Below are 24,702 nucleotides of genomic sequence, written 5' to 3' on the forward strand. Positions count from 1 at the left end.
TCTGAATTGCCCTAGAGGCAACAAAACATCACATTCATCAGTAATAAGGTCCTCAATCAGCTTTCTGAATTGACCTAGAGGCACCAAAACATCACATTCATCAGTAATAAGGTCCTCAATCAGCTTTCTGAATTGCCCTAGAGGCAACAAAACATCACATTCATCAGTAATAAGGTCCTCAATCAGCTTTCTGAATTGACCTAGAGGCACCAAAACATCACATTCATCAGTAATAAGGTCCTCAATCAGCTTTCTGAATGGCCCCAGAGGCACCAAAACATCACATTCATCAGTAATAAGGTCCTCAATCAGCTTTCTGAATTGCCCTAGAGGCAACAAAACATCACATTCATCAGTAATAAGGTCCTCAATCAGCTTTCTGAATTTCCCCAGAGGCACCAAAACATCACATTCATCAGTAATAAGGTCCTCAATCAGCTTTCTGAATTGCCCCAGAGGCAACAAAACATCACATTCATCAGTAATAAGGTCCTCAATCAGCTTTCTGAATTGCCCCAGAGGCAACAAAACATCACATTTAAGAACATTATGAAGATTTTTCAGATTGTTACTCAAGTATCTACTTGTGGTAGGTGCTAAAGTGACCCATAGTTGAATTACTGGTTGGGTTATTTTTAACCCATTTGTTTATTGTGAGTACTTTCAACTTCCAACTACCTACATACACATGGTATTGTAGGTACTATAGTGGCAAATGGTTGGGTCACTGGTTGTGTTATTTTGAACCCATTTGTTTATTGTGAGTACCATCAACTTCCGACAGGGATGCTTTCTTTATGGGGGCTCATGGTCAAAATGACCTAGCTGTACAGGTGAAGATTGGCACAGATCCAACTCCTTCTCCACAACCCCTCCCATCCTCGGTCCCTTCTCCACACATCTGATTCATTCCTCCTGTGCACCTCCCCTTGGCCAGGTAAACCATATAAATATTCAATCCTCAGTTAGCTACCCAGGGAGCTCTTGGTTGCCTCGAGACGTGGAGAAAGAGGGAGAGAGGCAGGTGTAGACGTGCAACAGGTGGAGTTTCTCAGGATAAGTAGGAAATAAATGATCTTCACAAAACCACTGGGATTGAGACAGCGGTGCAAGAATGGGGCTTGTAGTAAGTCTGCATTGCACTTTGGATTATCAGGATTTTAATAGACTTATTGTGTGTTTACTTTCATCTTAACTAAAAATATGTTATTTTACAGTTCATACTTGCAAAAAAAAAAATCTCTATATTTCATGTTAATTGCTGCTTCTTAAGGGGATTTTATACATTTCTAAATGGAATTTCTAGACCGTATTAACAAAGAGGCACATTGATAGTTTACAGCTTCTCATCATTAACGTGTGTTTCGACATACAGAAGGGGAAAGATGATTATAAACTGGCGGCGACCTCCGAGGACGATGGAAAGAAGAAGAGTGAAAAGCAGGTGAAGAAAGCCAAGGAGAAGATGGATAAGGATGACCTGAAAAAGGAAGTTGACCTGGTGAGGAAAACTGATTATTTATTTATTCATTTATTCATCTAATTTAGATGACACGGACAGTGCACATGAATCCATATGCAATTTGTTTAAAATATATACAATGACAAAGCTTCAAAATGTTTGTGTTTTCTATAAGAAAAGACAAAGGTGCATAGTACACTGTAACGAAAAAATGTTTTTTTCCCACATGAAAAAAGACAACAGTTGACTGTAGAATACTACAGTTCTAACTATAGAATTCTACATTAAACTGTAGAATACTATACTGTACACTGTAGTATCCCTCGATCATGTGTAGTACTTACTGTAGAATGTTGTAGTATACTGTAGAATGCTATAGAAAATATGACAGTGTTATTGTTGTTTTTTTAACACTGTAGAAAATACTACAGTAATGTTCACAAAAACACAACAGTCCACAAAAACACTACACTTATTTGACTTTATTAACAACAACAGTATTTAATATGCATATACTCTGCCAATTCCATTCCCCAATATTGCATTGTGAGCCACCCATAAGTGAGAAATTATCCGTTCAAACTTCAAACCTACAAGTTATGGAAAATGCTTTCTTTCAGTATTTTTTCAGTAGGTTTCCTGAAGGAAAGTGTGTCAAAGATAATGAAACCAAAAAAACTATAGTAAATAATATAGTAATGCAGTAATGTTATACGGTAATTTGGGCAGGGAAAGAATTGCTGTATTTCAAATGGTACTGTAATTCCATCCCACAGAATTCAGTACCATAAAAAGAATGTTGGAGCTCCTAAAACGTTCTGACCACTAGTGGGAGCCTGGTATTGTTGTTTCTGGCTCATTACCATATTTTGAGGCTTGCCTTGTAAGAGGCTGTATTAGTTGCATCCGTTATCGAGAACGCTGTACCGATTTAACTGGTGTGTGGTAGTAGCGCCCCAACCATTTCAAATGTATAGTGAACATACTGAAGTGGCAGTAAGTCTTAAACCTTTACTGGTTGAGCATTTTGCCATGTCATTTTGCCCTGTAGTCGCTGACCGTTTGGAAGCCTTTGTTAAGGCCTCTAGAAGTGCTAATGATATGAAACACAAAATATGAATTCATATGCTGTAATGTGTAAGCACTACCTAACAGCTAACCTGCTTGTACCAATCCCATGTCGTGTAAAACACTGTGAAATACAAACCCCTTCTCCCCTCAATTCATTTCATTCATTCCAATTACAGTCAGTAGTATTCACTGTTTTTCACACATTTCCAACTTTAACTGTATATATAACTGTAAAACAACACATTTCACTGAACCTGTCCAGTGTGACAATAAAATATGTTTTATTTTTAACCGTATAATAGGGTAAATTCTATGATATTTTACTGTCATTACACAGTACTTGCTTTGGTACTTTATTCATATTACAGTAGGCAATATTAAATACAGTAACTTACCACTAGCTGCCTGTAAGTTACTGTAAAATTCACGGCAACCCCTTTACAGTGTAAGCCTATTCATCTCCGTGGGCCAGAAAAGGTGCAGCACACAACCTATCAAGCCTGTATAAAGCTCTTTGGTTTCTAGATTTGCATTTGGGCACTCATTTGCATTTTCATTTACTTACTATCACTCTGCAGTGAGTCTTGGGGGCAGTTCTAAAACCCCAATAGCCTGTGTTTAAACTTGAGAGAAACAGTAGCCTATCGTTGGAAACTGCTTTCTTACATGTAGTGAAATAGGAAAATGGATACGTGCACTGTGCAGTACTTATTCAGGGCAGAAGGTAACATTCAGTAATGGATTCAGTCACGAATCAGCGCGATTCCATCCATCATACAGAAACCAATGACTCTACTATGGTTTAGAGTCAATTCTATGCTGCATGACCTTGTCATTCATAGAATCAGTTCAAACTATTGGAGAAATGTGTTTCATCACTAAATGTTCTGTTCACCTCTACCAATGTGGAAAGATTAAAGAACAACAAGCTCTCTCTCTCTCTCTCTCTCTCTCTCTCATTTAGGATGACCACAAGTTGACCTTGGATGAGCTTAACAGGAAATACGGCACAGACTTAGCCAGGGTGAGTGAATATCTATGTGTGTTCATGTTTGTTCATGTGTGTTTATGTTTGTTCATGTGTGTTCATGTGTGTTCATGTGTGCCTCCGTTTGTAACATTGACAACCAGTTGGATCAGTAGCTCCTACGGATGAAAGCTGACTGTAATTTGCGTTGGTAGAACTTCTGCCTTCTATGTCAAGATGGCATCACTATCTAACACCGAATCATAACATATGAAACATATCTATATCTTCCTAAAGTTTACACAGAGTTTGGAGTAAAACGTATTTTCAGATTGTGTGACATCCCTTTGCTTACTTTGTGCCTTGCTCTTTCCTCCTTCCCTCCTTCCTCCTTTCCCTTCTCTTTCCTCCTTCCCTCCCTCCTCCTTTCCCTTCTCTTTCCTCCTTCCCTCCCTCCTCCTTTCCCTTCTCTTTCCTCCTTCCCTCCCTCCTCCTTTCCCTTCTCTTTCCTCCTTCCCTCCCTCCTCCTTTCCCTTCTCTTTCCTCCTTCCCTCCCTCCTCTTTTCCCTTCTCTTTCCTCCTTCCCTCCCTCCTCATTTCCCCTTCACTTTACATTTTCCCTCTCTCCTTCTTCCCCCACCTAGGGTCTATCCTCGGTTCGGGCTAAGGAGATCCTTCTTCGCGATGGCCCAAACACCCTGACTCCTCCCCGCACTACCCCTGAGTGGGTGAAGTTCTGCAAGCAGCTCTTTGGCGGGTTCTGCATGCTGCTGTGGATCGGAGCTGTGCTCTGCTTCATAGCCCACATTATCCAGGTCACCTCAGAGGAAGAGCCGACCAATGCTAATGTGAGAATCATACAATCGTAGAATTCAGAGATCATTTGAGATGAAGCCTCCAGTGCCCGAAAGGCTTTTCCTACTTAATGATAAAGCAATAGTCTCATAATCATTCTGCCTCTTCTTTAACAGTTGTACCTGGGCCTTGTGCTCGCTGTTGTTGTCATCATCACCGGTTGTTTCTCCTACTACCAAGAAGCCAAGAGCTCAAAGATCATGGACTCCTTCAAAAACCTGGTCCCGCAGGTTAGACTTCTGCCTTTTCAAACTCCTCTGAGAAGAACTCTATCATATAGTTACGTGTACGGATGTTAATCGTGTCATCTTCCTTGTAGCAAGCCCTGGTAGTCCGTGACGGTGAGAAGAAGAACATCAACACTGAAGAAGTGGTGGTTGGCGATATAGTGGAGGTGAAAGGCGGAGATAGGATACCAGCTGATTTGCGTATCGTCTCTGCCAGCGGCTGCAAGGTGGATACTTAAAAAAACATTAAGTCACGTGTCAGACGCGTAAATGTAATTCATTCGTTGTTGTATTGACACGATTATCTTTCCCCACTCAGGTGGACAACTCCTCCCTCACTGGTGAATCTGAGCCCCAAACTCGTAGTCCCGATTTTAGCAATGACAACCCCCTGGAAACCAGGAACATTGCCTTCTTCTCTACCAACTGTGTTGAAGGTAAAAAGTACCTTCTGTAACTATCTGCAATTATTGAATAGTTCAAATTTCTTGTATATATTCATTATTTTAAGAGGGGATTCAGACCGGAGTTAAAAGCGCGTGTATTGAACTTCATTCATTTTGTATGCAGTTTATTTGTTTCTATTCTGTTTGTATTCTGCCATTGAATTTAAGCACGTGGGAAACGCCAGAAATGGAGGTGTGTCGGAGGTGTGTCTGACCTTGATTTAATACCCAAATAATTCCATCACCATTAATAAGGTCGAGCAAACATGCCGGTTATAAGTGGAAAAGCATCTACTTTATTTTTTCCCGATAGAAGTAACAGCATTCTCCATGCACTGTAATTTATAAATTGACAAGAGCTAATTGATAAGAGCTAGGTAAATGAGTAATCCCCGCAGTGAAGTATGAAATATGTGCCGTTTATGCAGATTTTTTTATTGTATGGCCTTATAACTTGCAGGGGTTAAATTTGGAGACACGCGCCAAATGGGATGACAAGGTAAAGAGTGGCGCCAAATGTAACCTTTGTGTCCTTTAGGATGTTTTAAACATATGCTCCAACGTTTCTTGTTTTTTTATTAGCCACTATCGGTTGGTGACTGTACATAATAACCAGGTATATTTAGTGTTCGTTCCCTTCTCTACATTCGTATCATTCCATCACATCTTTTGATTTAGCCTACCTTTCTCGCATTCATCTGAAAACGCTGTCACGTCTTTGTGTCTGTGGCTGAGGGTCAAGTAATAGTGTATACTATTTCATGAAGGCCCAATACAAATTGTAGTAAAAATAAATCGGGGGCTTATAGGCCTGTTAAATCATTCTGGAGCTGTAACCGATACATGGATCTTGATGCACAGCGCAACACTTTGCACAGTTCCATGATCCGTGCGGGAAATTAGGGTATGTTTATTATATCATACTATTTATACTATTCTCCATATTATAATTATACAACTATTATAGGTTAGCCTATTTTCAACGTTACCATTGATTAACTGAATGTGGCAACTTTCAAAATGAATCAAAACACCTTTATTTGTACATAAAGGCTTTATTTTTCCATGAAGTAGGATTCATGATTATTCCCTAAACACAAATAATGTGTAAAATCAGTGTTTTAAAATGTACACATGGGTTCTGAAACAGCCTTGAAAACACATATTCGTCTCTATCGTTCTATATTCTCAACACATTCTCTACAATCAAGTCTTGTGGCAATCAAATTCAAATATAAGGTACACATGTATTTAAAGAGATTACTTTAGATAAATTAACAGAAAAACGAATTAAACAAAAACTCCCTGATTGAATTGGTAGGCCACCAAGTGGGTGTGTTTTCTGAGGTTTAATTAAATGTATTCAGTGCTTGCAAGGAAACCTTGTTAAGCGCCTCCATAAAGTAAGTCTGAATACCAACTACTGAGAAGTGGGTAGGAAAGGGAGGCATAGGAAAAGTGTTAAATTGTCTGAATTGCCTCTTTGTGATTCTAAACTAGGAATCATTTTTTTTCTTGAGCAGATGGTCAGGGAGCTAGAACATAATTGGCTGCAAGAAGCCCAAACAGATATCATATTTGACTAAAACGTCATCATTTCAAACCTTGCTTACAGTGGTATATGATCACAGTGTCTCTCTATTATGTGTGGGAATACTTGTGAACATATTTCCCAAATTAAAATCACCTGGAGCTGATTTCCTGATTCCTGATTTAAAAAAAAAAAATTGTATATTATATATATATATATTTACTTAATTTATTTATATATTATAATGTTTTTTATATATTATTTTAACAATTTTGTTATATGTATATATATTTGAAAAATTGCTCAGAAATCATGGGAAGGCAAAATAAAACCACCCACGTTCCAAATTCGTTCCAGTTGGAGAACCCTGTTCTAAACCATATACTCAATTTTTGACCCTTCCAGGAACTGCCAGAGGTATCGTCATCAACACTGGTGACCACACTATCATGGGTCGTATCGCCGCGTTGGCCATGAGTCTGGAAAGTGGGCAGACGCCTCTCGGAATTGAAATTGATCACTTCATTGAAATCATCACCGGTGTGTCCGTCTTCTTCGGTGTGACTTTCTTAATCCTCTCCGTCATTCTGGGCTATGGATGGCTGCCATCCATCATCTTCCTCATTGGAATCATCGTTGCTAATGTACCAGAGGGTCTCCTGGCTACTGTAACTGTGAGTGCTGATGAAAACTCATGTTTAACAAAAACTTAATGAAAAAAATGTATACAACATTTGACAAAATATGTTTTTTGTTACAACAACAAAACATATTTTGTCTAATTTTCTATTATTTAACCCTCTGCTATGGATTTCCATCTTAGGTGTGTCTAACTCTGACTGCCAAGCGTATGGCCAAGAAGAACTGCCTGGTGAAGAATCTGGAAGCTGTGGAGACCTTGGGGTCCACCTCCACAATCTGCTCCGACAAGACTGGCACCCTGACCCAGAACAGAATGACTGTGGCTCACATGTGGTTCGACAACCAGATCCATGATGCTGACACCACAGAGAACCAAAGTGGTACCTCTTTCGACAAAAGCTCTGCCACCTGGGCTGCCCTGGCTAGAGTCGCCGGCCTGTGCAACCGAGCCGTCTTCCTGGCAGAACAGAACAACGTACCTATCCTCAAGAGAGATGTGAGCGGTGATGCCTCAGAGACTGCCCTGCTGAAGTGTATCGAGCTGTGCTGTGGGTCTGTCAAAGACATGAGAGAAAAGTACAGCAAAGTCGTTGAGATCCCCTTCAACTCCACCAACAAATACCAGGTAACCACGTGGTCAATCAAATCTAATCAAGCTTTATTTACACAGCACATGTCAGACATGGAATGCAACACAATGTGCTTCACAGGAATAAAACTATGGGGGAAAAAACTATGGAAGTAAAAACGGAAATATGTACTACATTCTTACTACTGAGATCGAACATATGGTGTGATGGACTTAAAATCATGGATGGCTTTTCTCAATCAGCTTGGAACTGCTGCTGGGTATCTACATCCAGTCAGCTTGTTACTGCTACTGGGTATCTATATCCAGTCAGCTTGTAACTGCTACTGGGTATCTATATCCAGTCAGCTTGTAACTGCTACTGGGTATCTATATCCAGTCAGCTTGTAACTGCTACTGGGTATCTATATCCAGTCAGCTTGTAACTGCTACTGGGTATCTATATCCAGTCAGCTTGTAAATGCTACTGGGTATCTATATCCAGTCAGCTTGTAACTGCTACTGGGTATCTATATCCAGTCAGCTTGTAACTGCTACTGGGTATCTACAGCCAGTCAGCTTGTAACTGCTACTGGGTATCTATATCCAGTCAGCTTGTAACTGCTACTGGGTATCTATATCCAGTCAGCTTGTAACTGCTACTGGGTATCTATATCCAGTCAGCTTGTAACTGCTACTGGGTATCTACAGCCAGTCAGCTTGTAACTGCTACTGGGTATCTATATCCAGTCAGCTTGTTACTGCTACTGGGTATCTATATCCAGTCAGCTTGTTACTGCTACTGGGTATCTACATCCAGTCAGCTTGTTACTGCTACTGGGTATCTATATCCAGTCAGCTTGTAACTGCTACTGGGTATCTATATCCAGTCAGCTTGTAACTGCTACTGGGTATCTACAGCCAGTCAGCTTGTAACTGCTACTGGGTATCTATATCCAGTCAGCTTGTAACTGCTACTGGGTATCTATATCCAGTCAGCTTGTAACTGCTACTGGGTATCTATATCCAGTCAGCTTGTAACTGCTACTGGGTATCTATATCCAGTCAGCTTGTAACTGCTACTGGGTATCTACATCCAGTCAGCTTGTAACTGCTACTGGGTATCTACATCCAGTCAGCCTATAACTGCTACTGGGTATCTACCCCCCAGTCAGCTTGTAACTGCTACTGGGTATCTACCCTCCAGTCAGCTTGTAACTGCTACTGGGTATCTACCCTCCAGTCAGCTTGTAACTGCTACTGGGTATCTACATCCAGTCAGCTTGTAACTGCTACTGGGTATCTATATCCAGTCAGCTTGTTACTGCTACTGGGTATCTACATCCAGTCAGCTTGTAACTGCTACTGGATATCTACATCCAGTCAGCTTGTTACTGCTACTGGGTATCTATATCCAGTCAGCTTGTTACTGCTACTGGGTATCTACATCCAGTCAGCTTGTAACTGCTACTGGGTATCTACATCCAGTCAGCTTGTAACTGCTACTGGGTATCTATATCCAGTCAGCTTGTAACTGCTACTGGGTATCTATATCCAGTCAGCTTGTAACTGCTACTGGGTATCTACATCCAGTCAGCTTGTAACTGCTACTGGGTATCTACATCCAGTCAGCTTGTAACTGCTACTGGGTATCTACATCCAGTCAGCTTGTTACTGCTACTGGGTATCTATATCCAGTCAGCTTGTAACTGCTACTGGGTATCTATATCCAGTCAGCTTGTAAATGCTACTGGATATCTACATCCAGTCAGCTTGTAACTGCTACTGGGTATCTATATCCAGTCAGCTTGTTACTGCTACTGGGTATCTATATCCAGTCAGCTTGTAACTGCTACTGGGTATCTATATCCAGTCAGCTTGTAAATGCTACTGGATATCTACATCCAGTCAGCTTGTAACTGCTACTGGGTATCTATATCCAGTCAGCTTGTAACTGCTACTGGGTATCTACATCCAGTCAGCTTATAACTGCTACTGGGTATCTACATCCAGTCAGTTTGTAACTGCTACTGGGTATCTACATCCAGTCAGCTTGTTACTGCTACTGGGTATCTACATCCAGTCAGCTTGTAACTGCTACTGGGTATCTACATCCAGTCAGCTTGTTACTGCTACTGGGTATCTATATCCAGTCAGCTTGTAACTGCTACTGGGTATCTATATCCAGTCAGCTTGTAACTGCTACTGGGTATCTACAGCCAGTCAGCTTGTAACTGCTACTGGGTATCTATATCCAGTCAGCTTGTAACTGCTACAGGGTATCTACATCCAGTCAGTTTGTAACTACTACTGGGTATCTACATCCAGTCAGCTTGTAACTGCTACTGGGTATCTATATCCAGTCAGCTTGTAACTGCTACTGGGTATCTATATCCAGTCAGCTTGTAACTGCTACTGGGTATCTACAACCAGTCAGTTTGTAACTGCTACTGGGTATCTATATCCAGTCAGCTTGTTACTACTACTGGGTATCTATATCCAGTCAGCTTGTTACTACTACTGGGTATCCATATCCAGTCAGCTTGTAACTGCTACTGGGTATCTATTTCCAGTCAGCTTGTTACTGCTACTGGGTATCTACATCCAGTCAGCTTGTAACTGCTACTGGGTATCTACATCCAGTCAGCCTATAACTGCTACTGGGTATCTACATCCAGTCAGCTTGTAACTGCTACTGGGTATCTACATCCAGTCAGCTTGTAACTGCTACTGGGTATCTACATCCAGTCAGCTTGTAACTGCTACTGGGTATCTATATCCAATAAGTAGCCGTAACTTTACTTTACCAGGCTCACTGGTACCCTTCTGAGTTATTTAAAATAAAGTCAGCCCTCTTCATGGTGTCATCTCATCTTCCACTAGCTCTCCATTCATGAGAACAACATGGCCGGCGAGTCCAATCATCTGCTGGTGATGAAGGGAGCCCCTGAGAGGATCCTGGACAGCTGCTCCACCATCTTGCTCCAAGGCAAAGAACATCCTCTGGATGACGAGATAAAGGAATCATTTCAGAAAGCCTACGAAGCGCTAGGAGGACTGGGAGAGAGAGTGCTGGGTAAGAGGGCACACCAATATGGAGACATATTCATTCAAAGGTTTGGGAGCTAATTTACAGTCTTGAACATGCAGAATTTGTTCTAGGTTGTTTCTGCCTCTGCGTCCTTTCCAGGTTTCTGCCATTTCCAGCTCCCTGATGACCAGTTTCCAGAAGGCTTTGACTTTGACTGTGAAGATGTGAACTTTCCCACTGAGAATCTGTGCTTCGTTGGCCTCATGTCCATGATTGACCCTCCCCGTGCTGCTGTGCCTGACGCTGTGGGCAAGTGCAGGTGTGCTGGAATCAAGGTATGGCAATATCATAGTAAACTCAAGACTCTTCGGCCATCACACATAGCAGCCACTGTGAACAGGCCACTCAACTTCCCGTCCTACCCTTAGGTTATCATGGTCACTGGGGATCATCCCATCACTGCGAAGGCCATTGCCAAGGGTGTGGGCATCATCTCTGAGGGCAACGAGACTGTTGAGGAAATTGCTGCTCGTCTGAAAATCCCAGTTTCTGAGGTCAACCCAAGGTATGTTGCAGTTTGTTCGGGAACATTTCAGTGTATGTCATCACACTGTCTACACTTAAAGAGGAGTGACAGAAACCTATATTTAGCCGTTTTGTGAAAAATACAAGCCAGTTATATTTAGCTTATATTTTAGCTTTCTGTCTTTGTGCCATGCAGAGATGCCAAGGCCTGTGTTGTCCACGGTGGAGAGCTGAAGGACATGACCCCCGAAGAGTTGGATGACATCCTGAAGCATCACACTGAGATTGTGTTTGCCAGAACTTCTCCTCAGCAGAAGCTGATTATTGTGGAGGGTTGCCAGCGTCAGGTACTATTGAGTTAATGAATCCATGCTTATGAGTCAGTCAGGATCATTGTATCTTTCATTGCTAAGATCTTTAACCTCTACAGGATTGGTGGGTTCCCCATGGGATGGTTGAGCTAACATAGGCTAACGCAATTAGCATGAGGTTGTAAGTAACAATAACATTTCCAAGGACATAGACATATCTGATTTTGGAAGAAAGCTTACATTTTTGTTAATCTAACTACACTGTCCAATTTACAGTAGCTATTACAATGAAATAATACCATGCTATTGTTTGAGGAGAGCGCACAGTTATGAACTTGAAAGTTATTATTCAACTATTATTACGCACATTTGGGCAGTCTTATACAACATTTTAAACCAAAATACAATGGTTCATTTGATCAGTCTAAAACTTTGCACATACAATGCTGCCATCTAGTGGTCAAAATCTAAATTGCGACTGGGCTAGAATAATACATTATGGCCTTTCTCTTTCAAAGATGATGGTACAGAAAAAATACAAAAAATGCATGTTTTTTTCTTTGTATTATCTTTCACCAGATCTAATGTGTTATATTCTCCTGCATTCATTTCAAATTTCCACAAACTTCAAAGTGTTTCCTTTCAAATTGTATCAAGAATATGCATATCCTTGCTTCCGGTCCTGAGCTACAGGCAGTTAGATTTGGGTATGTCATTTTAGGAGAAAATTGAAAAAAGGGTCCGATCCTACTAAACACCTCTCTTACTTATCCACAGGGGGCCATTGTGGCTGTGACAGGGGATGGTGTGAACGATTCCCCTGCTCTGAGGAAGGCTGACATCGGTGTTGCTATGGGTATCGCTGGATCTGACGTCTCCAAGCAGGCTGCAGACATGATCCTCCTGGATGACAATTTTGCCTCCATCGTGACTGGTGTTGAAGAGGGTATGAGGAGCTCTGCACAGATGATTATCAATCTGCTGTGTCTTTCCATCCTTCTGTCATCACCCTGACTATCCCGTCCATCCTCTATTTCCCCCCAGGCCGTCTGATCTTTGACAACTTGAAGAAGTCCATCACCTACACCCTGTCCAGTAAAATTCCAGAGATGACCCCCTTCCTCTTCTTGCTCCTCGCCAACATTCCACTGGCCCTAGGGACCGTCACCATCCTCTGCATCGACCTGGGAACTGACATGGTGGGTCTTTCAGATGTGGATATTCCTCCTTAGTGAACAATCTGATCATGTGATCTGGTGCATCACCACAAACAATGTCCGTGGTCATTTCAGAGGTTGTTCAGAAGATATTCTCACAAACATCGAAGTGACCAACGATATGTTTCTAATTCGGGTGATCTTTTCCCATTGTTATCTTCAAGATCCCCGCTATCTCCCTGGCCTATGAACAAGCTGAGAACGACATCATGAAGAGACAGCCACGGAACCCCAAAACAGACCGACTGGTGAACGAGAGACTCATTAGTGTGGCCTATGGTCAATTTGGTAGGGCTTCTGTTTTGCCTTTATGAGTTGTATGTTGACCAGTCTGTTTCATAGGACATTTACAATCTGATCAATGTGTCTTCACTGACAAAATACTTGGTCACACTTTATTAGGATAGTCCACCTGTATTATCAACAAAACATCATACTATCAACAGACTATCGGTTGATTAGCAACTGCTTGCCATGGTTAGGGTAAGGTAAAGTTATGGTTAGGGCTAGGGTTAGTAGATAGTTAGTTGAAATGTTACTGATGTTAGTCTGTAGATAGTCTGTAGAGCATCCACAGATGGACTATCTAAATAAAGTGTTACCAAATGCTCTCCTCCTTTTTCCTCTTCACAGGAGTGATGCTGGCCGCAGCCGGCTTCTTCACATACTTTGTAATCATGGCTGAGAACGGGTTCTATCCCATGGACTTGCTAGGAATCCGTTTGGACTGGGAAAACCAGTATATCAACGACTTGGAGGACAGCTACGGCCAGCAGTGGGTGAGTACTGCTACTGAGTACTGCTATCTTACTAACGGATTCATAGAAATAGAATGAATAGAAAGGGCATCTCCATTCAAGTCAATGATGGCATAATAGATGGGCTGGCATCAGTTTACCAGTCAAATTGCCAGGTTTATAGCTCCTAGCCTGTTCTATTACATTTATATGAAGGGATTAGCATTAGCCTTGTTTTGAGTACCTTCTTGTGTGATGAGTTCTCCATTTGAACTTTTTCAGTCTCTCCCATTTTTTAGATTTTGTTCATTCCAGTAAGTTTATTCCATCAGGACATTCAAGAAAACTAAATAAATCAATAAATGTGATATAGTATTAAAAAAAGTTTGGAAGCCATGGCTGGGATTATGGATCAGGGTTGTTGCACAGCTTGCATTTCAGATAGTCAGTGGACGAACAGTCACTGCCAGAGAGACAGGTCTGTAGCCTCGGCCCTGCACCACACAACCCCCAACGTCCTCTCCGTGCTTTGGGCTTCGTAGACAGCTTGCTACTATTCTTCCATTTGTGCACTTGTGGATTCCACTGCTGTCGCTTGCTCATATTCTCACCACACATTTAGTAACATTGTAATAAACACGTTCCGTTCCTCCTTCTCCCCTCTGTTTCCCTATCTACCCACATCTCTCCCCCTCTCTCTCTCTCTCTCTCTCTCTCCCCTCTTGCTCTCTCTCTCTCTCTCTCTCTCTCTCTCTCTCTCTCTCTCTCTCTCTCTCTCTCTCTCTCTCTCTCTCACTCTCTCTCTCTCTCTCCCCCACTCTCTCTCCCTCTCTCTCTCTCTCTCTCTCTCTCTCTCTCTCTCTCTCTCTCTCTCTCTCTCTCTCTCTCTCCCTCTCTCTCTCTCTCTCTCTCTCTCCCTCTCTCTCCCCCCCTCTCTCTCTCTCTCTCTCTCTCTCTCTCTCTCTCTCTCTCTCCCCCACTCTCTCTCTCTCTCTCTCTCTCCCCCACTCTCTCTCTCTCTCTCTCTCCCCCACTCTCTCTCCCCCTCTCTCTCTCTCTCTCTCTCTCTCTCTCCCCCTCTTGCTCTCTCTCTCTCCCCCTCTTGCTCTCTCTCTCTCCCCCTCTCTCTCTCTCACTCCCCCTCTCTCTCTCTCCCCTTATCCTTCAGACATATGAGAGCAGAAAGATAATTGAGTTCAGCTGCCACACAGCGTACTTCGCCGCTGTTGTGATTGCACAGTGGGCCGTATTGATCGTCTGTAAGACCAGGAAGAACTCCTTCTTTCAGCAGGGACTAATGAAGTAAGTACACACATCGATTTCTGTGGTCTGGGTCCTAAGACACACACACACACACACACGTTCATACAGCCCTGCGACTCACTTCAAAAATCAATATCCACCCTTTTGGTTTTAAATCCATCAAAATGTATTTGTTTTTCCTCCCACCTCAGGAACCGTGTTCTCATCTTCGGACTTTGTTCAGAATCCGCCCTGGCTCTCTTCCTGTCCTACTGCCCTGGAATGGACATTGCCATCAGAATGTACCCACTCAAGTGAGCAATAGACCCTTCAGATTATATTATGCTCTTCTGTATACCAACTTGGAACAAAGATCACCCTCTGTTTTAAAAGATGAGGTGGAAAATGGGTGGATATTATAAAGGGCGGAAACTACTGCGGTCTCACAGGATCAGTTAGGGCTCACTAGCTAGCTCCAGTGTAATGGGGTTTACTTCCCAACCTAGAGAGTAAATACAGCTCCAGTGTAATGGGGTTTACTGCCCAACCAAGAGAGTAAATACAGCTCCAGTGTAATGGGGTTTACTGCCCAACCAAGAGAGTAAATACAGCTCCAGTGTAATGGGGTTTACTACCCAACCAAGAGAGTAAATACAGCTCCAGTGTAATGGGGTTTACTGCCCAACCAAGAGAGTAAATACAGCTCCAGTGTAATGGGGTTTACTACCCAACCTAGAGAGTAAATACAGCTCCAGTGTAATGGGGTTTACTACCCAACCTAGAGAGAAAATACAGCTCCAGTGTAATGGGTTTACTAGCCAACCTAGAGAGAAAATACAGCTCCAGTGTAATGGGGTTTACTACCCAACCTAGAGAGAAAATGCAGCTCCAGTGTAATGGGGTTTACTGCCCAACCAAGAGAGTAAATACAGCTCCAGTGTAATGGGGTTTACTGCCCAACCAAGAGAGTAAATACAGCTCCAGTGTAATGGGTTTACTAGCCAACCTAGAGAGAAAATACAGCTCCAGTGTAATGGGGTTTACTACCCAACCTAGAGAGTAAATACAGCTCCAGTGTAATGGGGTTTACTACCCAACCTAGAGAGTAAATACAGCTCCAGTGTAATGGGGTTTACTACCCAACCTAGAGAGTAAATACAGCTCCAGTGTAATGGGGTTTACTACCCAACCTAGAGAGAAAATACAGCTCCAGTGTAATGGGGTTTACTACCCAACCTAGAGAGAAAATACAGCTCCAGTGTAATGGGGTTTACTGCCCAACCAAGAGAAAAAACGCAGCTCCCAGATTTACGCTCAATTTATTCTCTTTTTTATTTTCCTTCCCTCTTTCCACTTGTCTTTCACTCACTTTAACCTCAAAAATGTTTATTTTTTATTTCCTTGTCTTTTTCCTCAGGCCTTTCTGGTGGGTATGTGCCTTTCCCTACACCCTGCTCATCTTCATCTATGATGAGGTTAGAAAATACATCATGCGACGGAACCCAGGAGGTACGTGCTCAGGGTCTACAGACGACAACAAGTTTTTAAGTTAACGCCGACAATTGGCCGTCACTGTCAATTATTGTACAAGAACGTGACAATGACATGTAAGATTGGGAGTGCGGTATTTCATCATTTGTCTCGTGGAGATTTGCAGTGTGGCAAGATGAACTCGAACTAATTTGTTTCTTCTCTCGGGAATTGTCTCTTCTTTCAGGTTGGGTGTACCAAGAGACATACTATTGAGACGAAGAGGCCGTCCCAGGATCACTCAATGTCACTCTGCTGCAGTATTGCCTTGTAATGCAATCGTTCATTTTTACAATGATATTAAACCCATTTGCCTTTGATAGACAATTCTCGAACCTTTCTTGATAGTCTGTTCCTGTAGCTCCTTAAGAGTCTCGGTTGCACTTTACTATTCATCTTTATGGAGTCAGATTGCGTCGTCTTATTACGGGGCATCATCAAACACGAAAGAGGAGCATCGCACATCCAACACCAGATCACCCTAAAAAAGCGTTGGGTCCTGTAGCTTTATCCAACACGGATCGATCTGAAATGAGCAGCAAAGACAACAGGTCACAATGTCAACAGTAGCCTATCCCTGGGAAATGCGTTTAGGTCTACCTGTACTTGTAAATGAAGTCCATCCGTCTGTCCTTACATTAGAAAATGCTTCAATCAAATCGTTCTGTGTTTTGTTTGATGCAGGCCTCTCCGAAAACCCGGTGGCAGTGTCTGGGTTCATCATCACTCCTAAATGCTTACTCTTCTTTTCCTTAAGCATGTCTTTCCTCAAAATGTCACTGTTTTCCTTTAGGCTACCGAAACATGAGAATAACTGGTTATTAGCCTATACGAACTTGTAAAATGTAGTCAGTGTGTGTGAGAAACAAACTGTGAAAATGAGTGTCACCATGTGGTGGTCTCTGATGAAGGTGCTGGTTTAGATTATAGGTGCAACTGTCCCAGCGTCCCGGTTAGAGGACGGAAATGACCGGTAGTTCCAAGTTTTTAATATGTCACATGCACATGCACATTAAAATGCCTTTCCTTCAAGCTCTAACCCCAGCAATGCAGTAATCAATAACAATGTAATACTAAAAATAACAAGGTAGAACAAAAACACACACGATATAAAAAGAAGAAAGAAGAAAGAACACAAAGTAAGTAAGCATACTATATACAGGGTCAGTTCCAGTACCATATGTGTAGGGATACTGGATCAATAGAGACAGATACACAGTTCACACATGTATTACTACACTCAAGACACACACACACATCAGCCAGGAAGTGGACTAGTGAAATTCTAAGTGATAGTGGTTTCTAGAACAGAGAGAAAAATACACAAAATCTAATTTTATTCGTCACACGCTTTGTAAACAACAAGGATTATCCGTAACCATGGTAGCACCCACATGAATGTAGAAGTGTTTAGAAACATGTTTTATTCTTATTTGCAATAAAAGTGACTCCAAAATGACACAATACATTATTTACCATTCATTTCTATTGGGCACAAAATCATCTAAAACACAACCTAAATGAACTGCATATGCATCCAACAAGTGTGTAGAGTCACAAGCTCGATGTTGTCATTGCATGCTAAGAATATGGGACCAAATACTATAAAGTAGTCAAAAAATACTTTGGACTACTTTATTGGGTAGAATCTTTAGGGGAGTCAATCACCTTGAACCTTACCTTTTTGAGAAAAATAAACATTACTTGTTAAACAAAATATATTTCTCTGATTACTAACTGTATTAGTATGAAATAATATAATTGTGCAATTTTTTTGAGCATACAATATAGCTCAGTATTTTAATTATTTATTTTACACTGTCGTTATTGCTCATCAAGGGTGTCAATAATTTTAGGCCCCCACTGTAGTACCAGACTGAAGAGATGATAGACCTGTTGACTATTTTGAAGGTTTGTGCAGGAAATAAGGCTCTAACAGTTCAAGTTTACAAGACTGGCAGTGATGTCACTCAAGTATATTCTTCTTAACTGCTACAGATATTTTCATGCTTCGATTTAGTGCAAAGATTCTCAACAGTCCCGAACCATCATTACATTCAGCACACTGGATCAGGAGTTTACTGTATCACCAATCAAGTTACTTTATTATCTTTGACAGTCAGTCTTTGTTGTCGAGTTACATACAGTATGAACACAATATCAAATGCTCATATTTGTCTGTTGATCTCCTACATGGGTCCCAAAAGATAATCAAGGACCTTTTCAGTGGTTCAACCAGCTGTCACTCAAAAACTCCTCGACCAATCGGATTCATTAAGAGAGACGAGAGCCCCGGTGGTGTCTTTTGCCATTGCGTCCTCACTGGTTAAGCCTACCCAACCCTCAATATCCAGTTGGAGCAAGCGTGAAGTGTAAAATCTATTGTATGGACATTATAATGACCCATGTTTGTAGTCCTGGAGCTCCTGAACATGTTGATGTACAGAGTAAACAAATCTGCAGGAAGCTGAAAGGACAGGGGGAGTGTAACAAGGTGAAGATAGCCCTGTGTTGCTATTGCATTGAATATACCCCTGGGTAGATTCCCTTTGTCTGGTTACTTTCAGGTTAACAAAGTGATTAAGCAGACCTGTTCCCCTTCCTATAAAAGTAGAGCACATTGTGTGCTCTGGACACAAGCTGGATCAGGGAGAAGCTGCTGCTGGACTCCAAGCTGCCAACTGGAACAGTTGAGTTTTTAGTGAATTGTTAGATGAGCATTTTGATAAACTAAGAGTAAAGTAAAGACTATTGTTGTTTGCTTCCTTGGTGTGACAGCTTGGAGGCCAACAAAGTAGAATGCACAAGCGGTGATTGGATTGTTATGATGTATTATAATCTGTCTGTGCATTTGAAGGGGAAGGCTAATATTTGACCATTGAGCTTTACTTTCTGCAGTTATATTGTATTTGCCTGTGGGCCTGGTTCACTGTTTGCTGTGTTCAACTAAACTAACTGAGTGATGTGTGATATCTCTCCACGGAATCTATCCATTGTGTACCTAACCTAAATAAAAACCTGCAACTAGGTGCATTAAAGGGATAGTTCACTCAAATTGCAAAATAACATACTGGTTTCCTTCCCCTGTAAGCAGTCCATGGACAAGGTATGACAGCCATCCATGTTTTGGTTCATTACCCCTGGCACTGTTTCCAAATGCTAATGTTTGACCATGACTTGAATGAGATTTGTGCCACAAATGCAAAAGCGTTAGCAACTGGTTAGCGACTGGAAACCAAAGCATAGATTGTCATAGACTGCTTACAGGGGAAGGAAACCAGTGTGTACTTTAGTCATTTGGGTGAAGAATCCCTTTAAGTAAGCTCCTGAATTTAGGAGTTTGTATACAGCCTTTCATGCTTATCCACATGAGTCGCTGCAACTTGTAATAACTATTTTATAGTCTTGTAATAAACGTGTAATATGTTTAATTCCGTGTCTGGTCTGTTCCCACGACCATGTGTCCACTTGACGTCTTCATTGACTCTGTCCCATCCAACAAGAATCTGTTTGTTAAAGGAGTTCTGGAAACGCCCTGAGTTTGCTTGTTACGTACGATATTATTATGTCAACAGCTAACCTTTGTTTTCCATTTTCCCTCTATGGATCTTCCTGGTATGATAGTTCCCTGTCCATCGTCACAAACAGCTTACAGAGACAGTGGTAACCGTGGAGATGTCCAGGGACATTGTTTATACCAATGAAGATGTTTTCGAGGGAACCGTTTGGAGTTGACAACCATAACTATGTCTTTGAAGAGTCCATGTGTGAAACTCCAGATATGTCTACTTACTACCAGACTGGGGATGAAGTGACCCCAAGAAGCACACCACAACCTGGCAACTCAGGTAAGGGGGGTGCGCATGCACACGCACACACACGCACACACGCACACACGTACGTTCCATCATTGTATCCCTTATATTATATTCAGACAGTTCATATTACTGTAGTTAATATAAAGTCCTTCTCTGGTCAGGTTCTGATAGCTCAGGGAAGAGACCCTTCCTAGTTGCTGCAGTGTGTCTGGGGCTGCTGTGTGTTCTCCTACTGGCTGGGATCATTGGCTTGTCAGTCTCCTGTAAGTTTGACAAGTACAATTGTGTGCTTATCATTTATTTCTAGGTAACAAGTATGAAATGGTTTAGAAAGCAACCATTGCTTCATTTGTTTTTAGATCACGTTCACATTGCCAACCTATAGACTGTCAAAGACAATCTTAAGAATTTGCTTTCTGGTCAATGAGTTGATATTTATTTTCTTTGTAGAATATTGATTAAATTCATTGTGATTTCACCTTTGTAAATAACTGTGTTTTTCTGTTCACCTTTTTGGTCTCTGGATATGCTGCTAATATGTTCAACAACAGATCTGTTAGTTTAAAACATGTAAAAATAATCATATTTTCCTGTGTAATAAACATCGATAAATAATATGGAGTGACTGCAGTTCTGGATTTTCTAGAACCCAATTTGCTGTTGCTAAAAAATACGGAGAATTCTGCGCATGCGGGATCCACTAGCCTACCTGCGTTCAATTGCTGCTCCGTGACTCCACTGCCTCTTGTACACATAACAGCTTGAACAAACGTAGGTCTTTGTCTGTTGGAACAGTAGGCCATTGCAAACATAAGTATGACACAAACAGTTTGTCTAGCAATTTCATTTTTTTCAGGACGGGAATAATATGCAGCTATTTAGGCAATTTTTGTGTGGTTTACACAGTATATCAAACATACAAGAAACAGACAGGCATTCAATAGCGATTGTAATGTTTTTCTTTCATCATCATCATCATTGTAAGCATTGGCTGAACAGAAGGCAGACTGCTGGCTATATGTCAGCATAACTATAATGCTTACATCTCACACAAAACGCTACTTGTTTTGCCCCAGTGCAATCTGAAGACTGCGTCCTGTTTGTGCTAGCTGTGGCAATATCCACAACAACAGACAGAATGATGTAGCCTTCAAATATATATTTAGAACGTCATACATTTTGGGAAAGTTCGTTCAAATCTCAACTGATCAGAAATTAGAGGCAAATTATAGGCTACATCATCATATGATCAAATTGGTTGATGGTTCAGAAGAGGGTGAGGAAAGTGAAACACACGTGTGTGTACAACATATGCGCAGAGCGTGATTCGGATCATTAACGTTTGAGAAATAATCTTTAAAGGGTAGGACAGGGGCAAGGGCGAAAACCCTGTATTCGTAGCCTCGGCTTAAATAATAATATTTCTAACATAATAAAGATAACTAGATGTATAGGTTCTGAAATTGATTGATTGTATTGCAATGCAATGTGTTGTTAAAGTTCAGTTAACAGCGAAAACCTGTACCGAAGGATGGCAGAGGTTTGGCTGCAGCTGTTACTACATCTCTACTGAGGTGAACACCTGGGATTATGCCAGACAGGACTGTCTGAACAGAGGAGCAGACCTGGTGATCGTAAACAGCGAAGATGAACAGGTGAGAGAGAGTGTATTCGAGGGACAACATATGTTGTTGTAAGGGTTAGGGAACTGGTGGCAGTGAAGTCAGACGCAGGAGAGCAGAAATAGGTAACAGCTGGAGCAGTTTCATTTCAAAACCAACGGCAATAAAAAAAGAACCTACATGTGTACAAAACCCGACATGCACCAGTAACATAGTGCACGAGCACTTACAAACAAACAATTCCAAATTCCACACAAGGACAGGGGGGTGGCACAACACTTAATGAGGGAAATGGAAACCAGGTGTGTAGGAAAACAAGACAAAACAAATGAAAAGTGGATCAGCGATGGCTAGAAGACCGGTGACGCCGATCGTCGTCCGAACAAGGAGAGGAAACGACTTTGGTGGAAGTCGTGACAGTTATTAAATCACTTTGAAATCAAAATTGAAGTCTTTCAAGACCTCAGATGACAAGAAGCTTCCCATCCTGTTGGGGGGAATACAGAGAACTGTGGGTTGGCAGGGCACAACATTGCTGCCTGCCATGAGATCAACCAACCTGCGCTTGTCTTCTATGCCATTGTGTTGTTACTGTTAACGCTATTGTCCATTGTATGTATGTTTCTTTTCTTACTGATTTCTATTTTTAAATACAACCTCATCCCCCCACCATTGGTTATTTTTGCTACTGATTGTCATTGATGTTAATATAGTCAATGAATCATTCCATTTCCAACGTAAGCTTTGGCAATATGTACATTGTTATGTCATGCCAATAAAGCAATTAAAAATGTTAAGAGATAGATAGAGGTGGCTCTACAAAGTATTGACCTTGGAGGGGATGGGGGGGTTGAAATGGTTGTGCATGCTCAAGTTTTCTGTTTTTATGTCTTATTTCTCATTTGTTTCACAATAAAAAATATTTTGCATCTTCAAAGAGGTAGGAATGTCATGTAAATTAAATGATACAAACCCCCCAAAAATCTATTTTAATTCCAGGTTGTAAGGCAACAAAATAGGAAAAATGCCAGGGGGTGAATACTTTCGCAAGCCACTGTACTTGTCCTCTTGCTCAGTTGTGGACCTGGGCCTCCCACTCCTCTTTTTATTCTGGTTAGAGACAGTTTGCGCTCTTCTGTGAAGGGAGTAGTACACAACGTTGTACGAGATCTACAGTTTCTTGGCAATTTCTCGCATGGATCAGCCTTAATTTCTCAGAACAAGAATAGACTGGCGAGTTTCAGAAGAAAGCGTTTTGTTTCTGGCCATTTTGAGCCTGTAATCGAACCCACAAATGCTGATGCTCCAGATACTCAACTAGTCTAAAGAAGGCCAGTTTTATTGCTTTAATCAGAACAATATTTTTCAGCTGTGCTAACATAATTGCAAAAGGGTTTTCTAATGATCAGTTAGCCTTTTAAAATGATAAACTTGGATTAGCTAGCACAATGTGCCATTGGAACATAGGAGTGATGGTTGCTCTGGGCCTCTGTACGCCTATGCAGATATTCCATTAAAAATCTGCCGATTCCAATAGTAATTTACATTAACAATGTCCACCCTGTATTTCTGATCAATATGATGTTATTTTAATGGACAAAAAAAGGCAAAGGGTGGTTACTTTTTAACACTTTTTTGGTTACTACATGATTCCATATGTGTTATTTCATAGTTTTGATGTCTTCACTATTATTATATAATGTAGAAAATAGTAAACATAAAGAAAAACCCTTGAATGAGTAAGTGTGTCCAAACGTTTGACTGGTACTGTATATCTTTCTCAACAAAGGTATTTCTCACTACATTTGATCGATGGATCTGGATTGGTCTGACGGACAGAGGGTCACAGGGAACCTGGAAATGGGTGGATGGCACACCACTGACCAAAGCGTAATATATACAACTACTCTTATACAAAGGCTCTGAACGATTAAAGTTGAAAACATTGATATTTTTCAGGATGATGTTTTTTACCATAGAGTCTAACTGTATGACTGGTGTTTACCCTGTAGGTTCTGGTGGTGGTCAGAACCTGATTCTGCCACTGGAGAGAAGGACTGTGCTATGATGTATGGAGGTGTACAAAATATTCCTCTACACGCATGGAATTACTTTAGGTGTGACTTGAAATTGGAATGGATTTGTGAGGTGTTTTTTTCTTAACAATACCATTACAACATTGTCTACTCTCAAACAACAACACACACACACCTTAAACTTGTCATGCCATATTATGCTTGTGATATTGTCACAATAAAGTTGATTTTCGGTTTTATAGCAGCTTCTAGTGGTCAATATGAGTAATGGTTATTCTCCTTTATTTATCTATGCCAGGGCTGGCCAACCCTGTTCCAGGAGAGCTATTCCTTCATGTAGGTTTTTGTTTCAACCCCAGTTGTAACTAAACTGGTTCAGTTTATCAACCAGCTAAGTAATAGAATCAGGTGTACTACTTTAGTAAAGTACAATGAAAACCTACAGGACAGCTAGCTAGCCAGTTTTACAGGAATGATTCAATACATTTTTCAAATTAACTGCCAACATGCCAACATTCCGTTCAAACAACGCAGTCAATCCACAGCAATATGCTGGCTGAAATCAGTTGATGATAGTACTTAGACAAGTTGTAAATGCAACAAGTACTGATATTGTATCATATAATAGCACTCACAGCTTTCCAAGAAAACTAAATCTGATACATGTATGGTCTGTTTACATATATTTGGGAGGCTATTTATTCATAAAATTGGTATTAAACCTGTATTAAATGCATGTATAATTATATTGCAATAATAATTGACTATAATTGCATTACACAACTTCTGATATGCCTTACTTTTATTTTCTTGCTGAAGTAAAAGCAGGAAATGCATCACCTACTGTATGCCTCTACTGCCATT

At 41.2% G+C, this 24,702-nt stretch overlaps 2 protein-coding genes across 3 annotated transcripts; both read left to right on the plus strand.

Annotated features, from left to right (window-relative positions):
* The first annotated feature begins 974 nt into the window (after positions 1 to 974).
* Positions 975 to 16,684, plus strand: LOC100136185 (Na/K ATPase alpha subunit). Of its 2 annotated transcripts, none has more exons than XM_090185835.1 (21): positions 975 to 1,126; positions 1,376 to 1,501; positions 3,498 to 3,557; positions 4,145 to 4,348; positions 4,472 to 4,585; positions 4,675 to 4,809; positions 4,902 to 5,527; positions 6,965 to 7,233; positions 7,383 to 7,826; positions 10,653 to 10,845; positions 10,960 to 11,135; positions 11,229 to 11,365; positions 11,522 to 11,672; positions 12,414 to 12,582; positions 12,681 to 12,835; positions 13,018 to 13,141; positions 13,487 to 13,632; positions 14,759 to 14,892; positions 15,045 to 15,146; positions 16,250 to 16,341; positions 16,550 to 16,684. In XM_090185835.1, the coding sequence occupies exons 8-21, from the start codon at positions 7,009 to 7,011 to the stop codon at positions 16,576 to 16,578; spliced, it is 2,277 nt and encodes a 758-aa protein (XP_090041961.1). In that variant the 5' UTR covers positions 975 to 1,126; positions 1,376 to 1,501; positions 3,498 to 3,557; positions 4,145 to 4,348; positions 4,472 to 4,585; positions 4,675 to 4,809; positions 4,902 to 5,527; positions 6,965 to 7,008; the 3' UTR covers positions 16,579 to 16,684.
* A 3,290-nt stretch (positions 16,685 to 19,974) lies between these two features.
* On the plus strand, positions 19,975 to 24,075 carry LOC110497253 (C-type lectin domain family 4 member E-like). The gene is made up of 5 exons (XM_021573262.3): positions 19,975 to 20,210; positions 20,342 to 20,443; positions 21,681 to 21,835; positions 23,592 to 23,692; positions 23,815 to 24,075. Exons 1-5 carry the CDS (start codon positions 20,063 to 20,065, stop codon positions 23,963 to 23,965), a joined length of 657 nt encoding a protein of 218 aa, XP_021428937.3. The 5' UTR covers positions 19,975 to 20,062; the 3' UTR covers positions 23,966 to 24,075.
* Positions 24,076 to 24,702: the final 627 nt, after the last annotated feature.

This window comes from Oncorhynchus mykiss, chromosome 10 (genome assembly GCF_057628025.1).
Source record: "Oncorhynchus mykiss isolate SJ-2025 chromosome 10, ASM5762802v1, whole genome shotgun sequence".
Classification (NCBI taxonomy): Eukaryota; Metazoa; Chordata; class Actinopteri; order Salmoniformes; family Salmonidae; genus Oncorhynchus; species Oncorhynchus mykiss.